Source organism: the organism of the source record quoted next, unplaced genomic scaffold (genome assembly GCF_019419815.1).
Source record: "Pyrus x bretschneideri cultivar Hongxiangsu unplaced genomic scaffold, Pyrus_bretschneideri_v1 Contig66, whole genome shotgun sequence".
NCBI classification, from domain to species: domain Eukaryota; kingdom Viridiplantae; phylum Streptophyta; class Magnoliopsida; order Rosales; family Rosaceae; genus Pyrus; species Pyrus x bretschneideri.
The window spans coordinates 723,636-732,284 of NW_025999805.1; the positions used below are offsets into that span (position 1 = coordinate 723,636).

The 8,649-nt window shown below is 41.0% G+C and overlaps 2 protein-coding genes across 2 annotated transcripts in view; one reads left to right on the forward strand and one right to left on the reverse strand.

Annotated features, from left to right (window-relative positions):
- Positions 1-4,915, forward strand: part of LOC103940111 (sodium/hydrogen exchanger 5-like) — a 28,308-nt gene extending 23,393 nt beyond the window's left edge. Inside the window, exons 3-11 of the mRNA XM_048573306.1 lie at positions 1,918-2,031; positions 2,131-2,158; positions 2,375-2,434; positions 2,565-2,611; positions 2,704-2,924; positions 3,878-3,914; positions 3,958-4,034; positions 4,183-4,357; positions 4,772-4,915. Of these exons, the coding sequence (XP_048429263.1) occupies positions 1,918-2,031; positions 2,131-2,158; positions 2,375-2,434; positions 2,565-2,611; positions 2,704-2,924; positions 3,878-3,914; positions 3,958-4,034; positions 4,183-4,357; positions 4,772-4,915 (903 nt within the window). The remainder of the gene's footprint in view (positions 1-1,917; positions 2,032-2,130; positions 2,159-2,374; positions 2,435-2,564; positions 2,612-2,703; positions 2,925-3,877; positions 3,915-3,957; positions 4,035-4,182; positions 4,358-4,771) is intronic.
- Positions 4,682-7,467, reverse strand: LOC103940113. The gene is made up of 6 exons (XM_048573318.1): positions 6,986-7,467; positions 6,130-6,241; positions 5,860-6,031; positions 5,548-5,738; positions 5,260-5,388; positions 4,682-5,007 (listed from the first exon to the last, which is right to left on the reverse strand). Exons 1-5 carry the CDS (start codon positions 7,399-7,401, stop codon positions 5,266-5,268), a joined length of 1,014 nt encoding a protein of 337 aa, XP_048429275.1. The 5' UTR covers positions 7,402-7,467; the 3' UTR covers positions 4,682-5,007; positions 5,260-5,265.
- Positions 7,468-8,649: the final 1,182 nt, after the last annotated feature.

The following is an 8,649-nucleotide window of genomic DNA, read 5'->3' on the forward strand; positions in this document are numbered from 1 at the left end:
AGAGGAGCTCTTCGTTGCCCTAGTCATGACCTGCTGGTCTAGGCTGTTTTTCCATGTATTCGGCTTGTCTATGCCGTGGCTGCTGTGCATGTGGTACATTCTTCGCAGACGAGCAAATTTCTCATAAGCTGCCGATTGAACTTGAGCTGGATTGAGTGACTGCTTCTCTTCATCCGTCATGCTGCCTACTCCGATGTTAGGTGGAGGATGCCCCTTGCGGGCTTCGCCTGGAAGGTTGCTGATGTTGAATATCAGAGTGTGATCCCAACCGTGAATATATGCTCGTCCGTGGGCCTAGTCGAGAGTGCACGTTCCTCCGCATGCTAAGACAGGAGTATACGCTATCTCGAGGGCCCAATCTAGAGTGTAAATTACTCGAACGCTCGATTCGTGGCTGGTTGAGTGGCTATTTTCTGGAACACTGCTGGAGAGGTTCTTCATCTGCCATTGTCTTACTTTGGGACACCTCGTCTGGGGCACGTTGCATCTCGATGCGTTACAAGAGCTAGTTCACCAAGGTCGTCTGCTGTGTGAAGGTGGTCGTCAACTCTATGACTTGTCAAGACAAGTGTTGTTCTCAATTTGGGTTGGAAGAGCTTGGAATGAATGTATCTCCTTGAGCAGCGGAAGTGTGGTCGACTCTGAGATCGAGATTTAAGTTAGGAAATGTCAAATCCGTAGATCATCGGTTAGGAAATTTGGAGCCAGGACAGTTAAACTAATCTTAGACCGATTTGGGCTACTTAGAAGGCCACATGAGCAGGCTGGGCCGTGAGAGTAGGCTGCTCAACGTGTGGTGCACGTGGGTGCGAGGCTAGGGCTTGGCTTGGCAATGCGTTAGGTTCGCGTCGTGTTTAAGTGGCTGGAGCCGTCTCGCCTTGGGCTTGGGCCCGTGTGGGCTACCACAAGCTTGGATGACACAGCTTGGGCTGTGGTGGTGGCGCCATAGACCTCACCGTGGATGGCTACCATGGTGGCCACCGCGGTGGTTGCCATGGTGGAGCCTTGTGGTGGTAGTGCCGCTCCACTTATTGTCATGTTTAGCCTCGTGGATTGCCGTTGTCCCATCTTTTGAACATTGGAATTTTCATTCGTTAAAGTTTCCAAATTTCTTGCCATTGTACTTTTCTTTTACGTTTTACCAAATTACTTTTGCAAATAAAACAATTCTAAAAATAAGAACGTATGAAAAATCTACAAATGGACAAGAAAATAGAAAACCTTGGATGCGAGAGTTTTCTACGAGTGTGGGACTCAACCCTCAATGAAAGCACCAATTTGCAGATGCAAATTTCTTCTTCCTTACTTTTGGACAAAATTGCTACCTACAAAACAAATAACACCTTAGGTTAAGGCCAAGAGCCTCACACACCCATGATGAATTGGGTTGGGGGGGACTTTGGCTGAAGAACCTCTAATGCCAAAGTTAGAATATTGAAGGAAAAGTGTTTAGAGAATTTAGAGAGTTTAGCAAGAGAGTTGGAATTGAGTTTTGGAGAGAATGAGAGGGCTTATATAGGGATGTGGCCGGCCACCTTGGGAGGAGATGGACCGCCACCTGGATGGTTTTATGGGTTAGGTTCTTAATTTGTGGTTAATTAGCTAATTATTATAATAAAAGAGGAAGGATTTGGGGGTTACCTTATGGAGAAGATATGATAAGGATGGATGAAATAGGTTGTAAATAAATACCTATTTGGGCACTTTTGACTTGATTGAGGCATGATTGTCCATTGCTCGCACGTATAAATTTCGGTGTGCCTCAAGGGTAATTTTGTCCTTTTACTACCCAAAAAAAAAGGACAAAATTATATTGGGGATATTTAATTTGCATTTGGAAGATTGATAAGTTCGGTGCCTGCCTAATCATTTCCATTGTCTAAAGTGTTTCTTTTTTCCCTTATTTTTTTCAAACAGGGATGCGTAACTGGAACAATAATCTTGCTTGTGAGCAAAGGAAAGAGTTCTCACATCCTGCGATTTAATGAAGAGTTGTTCTTTATATATCTCCTCCCACCTATAATATTCAATGCTGGGTAATTCAGCTTCCGTATCGATTATAATAATCCTGTTTTAATTAATTTGCTTGCCGGATTCGTAGAAACTCAGGAGACGAATTCACTTACCTAGTTAATTTTACGACCAACGCAGATTTCAGGTCAAGAAGAAAAGAACTTCTTAACCATCATGATGTGTTTTCATTTCAGTATTCATCATAACAGTTGGTAACACTTTAATCTGTTGTTCTTTACGTATTTTATACTAGTTTTATTTCGATTCCTTATTTCTTTTCCATCGTTTGATTTTGCATTGTGCTAGCTGTTACAGATTTCTGTAGAACTGAAAATGTCTGCATGTCACTTTTTTGGCTTAGGCACCTGGTGGCTGTTCCCGAAGTTGGGATTTGGTGGCCTGAATGTACGAGCCTATCTCGGTTAGAACCGAGAACCTTTTCGATGAAACCATTGGCTATTTGTATCAAACGAACTGCCACCTTTATGCTATGTAACAGTATAATCGTGTTGATAACTTTTGGTTTACATCAATCTTTTGTTTTGAAATAGCTGTGGGAACAATTTTTTCGTCAACTAATACAGTGTGTACACTGCAGGTTTGTCATGTTTTGGATTTTCTTTTTCATTTAATTTGGGCAAGCCGCTCCTCTAATTGGATGTTCTGAGATATTATATCCACTTTATGTAGATTCTTCATCAAGATGTTACTCCTTTGCTGTACAGCCTGGTCTTTGGGGAAGGAGCGGTGAATGATGCAACATCAGTTGTTCTGTTCAATGCAGTTCAAAAGATTGACGTTAGTAAGCTTAAGGGCGCGACTGGACTTCGTGTCATTGGAGATTTCCTATACTTATTCTTTACAAGCACTGCTCTCGGAATTGCAGTAAGTTTACCGTTGGACCGACAATGGTGATATAATATCGCTTAAGTATTATTCAGAATACTAAGCTCACTTATCTGCGATCTCAAATTGGTTTCGTCTTTTATTTTCAGTTTGGACTTGTGGCAGCATATGCCCTTACTTATGTGGAGAAATGTAGCATGTAAATGACAAGGTAGCTGGAAATGTAAATGACAGAGGAAAGTAAATGACTGATATTGTAGATTGATTGTGAACTAAATGACTAGAAATGAGTTGTACATAAACTAGAAATGAGATCGATACCACCGAGTGAGTAGCATAGCTAATAAACTAGACAAAAGATAGCTTTTCTAAGGAATCTATTTCTAAAAAAGACTGAATCTGGGCTGATTATAACTTTTGGATGCAAATCTGGCTTGAGAGCAGAGTTTGTATGTTTGTTTGTTTGATTGGTTGAGTGTCCATAATCCTTGTGCCTCTACTTCTTTATATAGAGATCTAAGAGAGCCTTTTGCTGAGAACATTGAGTTTGCTCGAAAGAAACTTCTCTGATAACTTGCATGTGAAATGATATTAAAAAGAGCAACTTGTATTTCCACCACTTGTTTTCACCACATGTCGCCACCACTTGCAATAAACTAATAATTAAAAGAAGCAAGTTGGCTTCTTTCATAAGATATCCAAATGTCCGTGTGCCTTCCAATCCACTTGAAAGCATACAATTGTTTTGATTAAAGAAAGCTCTTGGTACATCTCCACCACCAAAACAAAAGGGAGAAGCAATATTATAATGTTAAACTATCTCACTTGCAATCAAATATCTTTCCAAGTTAGCCTTCTTGCACAATGATTCTCCAAATACCATATTTAGCCCAAATAGCCCAAATGAGTAAAATTGGGTACATTTTAGGTGCAAACAGACAGGATGAGATATCAGCGTTAATTTCATTCAAGAACCAGGTTAGCATGTATGCTAGTAATCTTTTTATTCATCTATTAGGAAAGGATTTAAACTTGATATTGATGCATATGGTAGTGTCTGTCATTGTGCGACACTTGGACTGCTTTTCACTTGTGAAGTTCACATATTCTGGTGTCACATTGGATCCCGTCAATGCTACGATGATTACTAACACCGTAAAATGTGAATTCGAGGGGTTCGATTTTACTTTCATTACGGGGAGGGATTCGATGTTACTTTTGTTACAGGGCGGAATGAATCATCGAGGCTGCGGAATAAATTCATGGACTGTGTTCATATTATTATGTGTATATTGAGGTAATAACCAAACAGGGATAACACAGGGTGATGTTGCAGAGGCAGGGTGAGTTGGCTTGGCGGACAACACTGCAACATTTCTTGGTTGGTGGTTTTGGTGATTTGGCGATCACGGCCGGGTGGCACTCCTCAGTTGGGCGGATTAAATGTTGCATACGGAGACTGCCGTGGCTCCACCAAGTGCGATCAACAAAATCACAGGTAGCCACGACGCTACGCTGTTTGTCCTTGCCATTGGATCTCTTCCTATCACTCAAAAGGAGCACATTTTGTTCTTGTATTTGGGAGTAGATTTATAGTGGAGAGATGAGGATTGTGTATAATTTTGTGTCAAATTCTGGGCTTGTCATGTGAACAAGTTGGTAGGAACCAAGTCACGGGACGCCCAACCATTAATAAACAATTGGAACTTTCAAATAATATTTTAAACGAACGATAAGATATTACACTAAATTTATCTAAGCTAGATACGAAGATAAAATTCAACTAAATAAATGGGTAAAACAGTAAAGGTAAACTCCGATATCGACTAAATAAATACATTCATTAACTGAAATGAGTTAAAGAACATGTGCTTACATTTGGTTCTGTTTTTTCTAGTGTGCTATTTTACAGGCGTTAGAAACTCCAGAAGCTGCTCATTCTAAACCTAACAGGCCTAGTCAGACAAACCATAGCGCCATCGGCAAAATAAGACCTGCCATGAACCTTTGTACATTTTCATACCATCACTCTACCTACAAACATGACCTCAAGTAAAAATATGCTACATAACCGTTCGAATTACAAGGAAATACATCAATTTCTCATGAAGGTTTAGCGCACAAAGTTATTGCACCTGTGCTCTGCAACTGCAATAAATGACCAACATTCCATCAAAACTTATGGACGGAGATTTAATACCTAACTAAAAGAAAAGAAGAATGGAAGCAATGATGTAGATGAACGGTCAAAATGAATCTAACGAGAACTACAACGGTTAGTACAATTAAGAGATAAAGAAGGAACATTACAACTAAACAGCAGAGTGATAAATTTAATATCCACGAACCTACTTGTAAACAAGAAAACAAAAACGGATTATGAAAACAAAGCCTACAAACCTATTATCATCTCCTGAATATGTGATGACGTTCCAAAATATCTGGTATTTCCAATGCATTGATGGTTTCACAACCAAAGATTTCTTGAAGCTTTGCATCACAATGTATAGCCATTTGATTTTGAGGATCCTGGAGATGTATTTAAACGTTAGTATAATTGGTTTCTGAAGTTCGATTTACATTTGTGCTAGAAAACTTCAATTTAAGAGTCGCTGAATCAAAATAAATTTATAATTTTCTATTTATTTCTTTATTTATTTTGAGAATGTGGAGTCGGATTCAACCTACCTCCAGATGGTGGGCCTTTATGTACTCCCAGATACGCATTATAACGTCTGATTGGATCATCTCCCTTACACCAGCACCAAAAAAATTTGCAAGTGCTTCAGATATTATCAGGGAAGGACTCGGTTCTGTACTTTTCGTTGCAGACTCCACGGCATTCTTAGGCACCTTGGGCTTCTTGGGAACTGCTGGTTCTGAGAGCACCAAAACATCTCCTTAGGCATGTATTATATTTTATACCCATACCACAAAACACACAGGAATATCGTGGCCCCATACACCCAGATAGAGGGAACTGTTACACCAAATACATACTTGATGGTTCGAGTGTAATAATATGTTTAGCAAGCAACTTGTTCATCTTAAACATGTCAGTACAGTCTGTCTCAAAAACCACTCGCAGCTCATCATTGCAAATAATTTTCCTCTTGTTACCGGGATCTTGGAGATTGTTCTTCCTTATGTAAGCCCACAGTTGTTTAACAATCTGAACTCAACATTAAATATAAAACAAAATAAAATAAAAACCATCCCGGCAGATAATAAATCAACTTTTACGAATAGCACAAATGGATGAGCACAAACCTCAGTCCTTGGGAGAGTTGGGTGGCCAACAATGGCCTGAAGCTCAGGCGAAACACCACAAAGTTTGTTTAGACCTCCCGGGCCACCTTTTCTCTTAGCTTTAGGTTTAGCACTGCTTATAAATGATAAACGCACATAAATATAAGCCCAAACATCAAACTACCATTACGCACTCAACTTACTAGAACAACTACATCATGTAAGCAGTTTTCCCTATTAATTGCTTGCAAACCAAGAATTAAATAAATAAAACTTGATGCATGACATTCCAAATAGCTTCTGCAAACAAATACACCTTACATATACCCCGCCAACACCGATACAATTGGAAACAGCATTCTACAGTACGCCTATATACCCCGAATGCTAAGGGATAGCGCGCGAGAGAGCAGTTGAACTTCTTTTTCTCTTCGCACTTCTCAAATTTTAGTTTCTCGATTTCCCATTCCCCAAATAACATAAAGCTAGGGAAATTCTCTAACTTCTACAAAGCATACTATCCATTTTCTTGCCATTGGTCAAATTTCATTCCCCAAATAACGGAAAATTTTGACTTCTGCAAAGCATACTATCCATTTTCTCGCTGTTGCTCAAATTTTATTGAAAGCCAAACAACGGCTCAAAAATATGAAGGAAAGTTGGGAAACTAAATGTGAATACCAATTTCCTTAAACCCTAATTTCCCCGAACACACAAATTGGCCAGGGGAATACCAATTTCGCGGTAAGCAAGCTGAGACATAGTAGAATTAACCAAACACAATACAACATGACAAGCCATATTGCATTATTCCCATCCCTCAATTTTCTCAGAAACCAAACAGAAATTATTCAAAAATAAAAGAAAGGAAACGAACCTGTCCTTGGGCGTGTTAGAGCCTGAAACGGGCGCAGGAGCGTTGGTGCCGGGCTCTGGCTTCAGGAGTGGAGGCGGGGGCTGGGAGGAGAAGGTCTGGAAGGCGGAGGGGGCGGGATGGTGGTAATTAGGGGGTTGGTGGAGGGCAAAATGGTCTTTGGCGTGCTGAGGCTGAGGAATTTGTTGGGGTTGGGGCTGGGGTTGAGGTTGGGGAGTGGGTGGGTGGGATCGGAAGAGGTAGTGGATCTGGGCACGAATGAAGTCGGTCTTGTGGGAGAGGTCGAGGCCGAGCCTGGACTCGAGCTGCCGGACGACGTCATTTAGGGTGTTGAAGGTCGGGGTGGTGGTGTTTGGGTTGGAAGTGGAGTCGTGGATTAGGGCTTGTAACTCTTGCGATATCTCTTGTTCTGTCACCATTCTGATTCTCTCTCCTCTCTCTTTCTCTTTCTGCCGAGTGCTGTTGAGAGCTTATCTCTTTCTCTCTCTTGGGTTTTTGGATTTCAAATGACCAAACTGCCCTCCTAGTGGTCAGGCGGTGACCTGTTTCAAATTCTACAATGCTGATGTGGTGTATCTCATCCATTCACAGTTCGCCATGTGTCTTTTCAAGTAAAAAAATTAGGAGAAGAGATCCCCTCCGGATCTCTTCCACCAAATCCTAAGGATCCGTAGATCCGGGCTCTTGAAATTTGATCTAACGGCTAAAACAAGATGCTCCTCTAAAAGTTATAATAATTGTAGTCGTTGAATCAAATTTTAAGGGTCCGGATCTGTGAATCCCTATGACTTGGTGGGAGAGATTCGAAGGGATCTCTTCCCAAAAATTAGTGTTGTTTTCACAACACTGCCTTATCTTCCTATCCATTTTTTAATGAAAGCTTTAATTACAAGTTTGTTTATTTGTAAAATGACCATTAAGACCTTAAAAGATATATAGTAATACATGCTTTTAAGGAGGGGATTCCCATTTTAGCCAACAAATAGGGATGATGCAGGCTGTCACCCAATTCCTTTTAATGAGATCGTGCTGATGATTGGCGGCAGCCACTCCCCACCTCCTTCCTAGCATCTCTCTCCCTTTTTAACCCTCAACCAACACATCCATGTCTGTTATTCCCTTCCCTTCCCTCTCTTCCGCGTCCCCTCTTACCCTCTCTTAGTTCTATTGGGCCTCATCTCCTTCCTCTGTAGTTTTTTCCCACCATTTTGTGAGCAGCTCGTCCATGGCTTTGTGCCTCTCCCATATCCGAGCCTTGCCCATTTCAAGGTCCTTTCATAATTTAGGGCTAGATATGTGGTCAAGAATGGTTTCATGGTTGTTGGTGGTTGGTTTCACTTCCATCAGCTTATTTCCATGGTAATGATGTTTTCCTCAACTGATTTGGTGGTTGCACATTCTTACATGCTCAGATCCGGTGAACCTGCCATCTTGGGTGTTCAATATGTTGGCGTCGCTGGATCCATATGAGTTAACTTCACCCTTGTGCAACCTGATCTACTCATAGATGCAGCAGAGCTCACTAGTGCAGTGAAATTGTGGTCTTGGTCCGTGTCCTGCTCACTAAAATGAGCTGATAAGTGGTCCCTTTATCAAAGTAGTGTTTAATTTTGTTGCCTAGCCCTATCAATGTTGTGGTTGCGTGTTTGCTGTAGTTGGATGTTGTC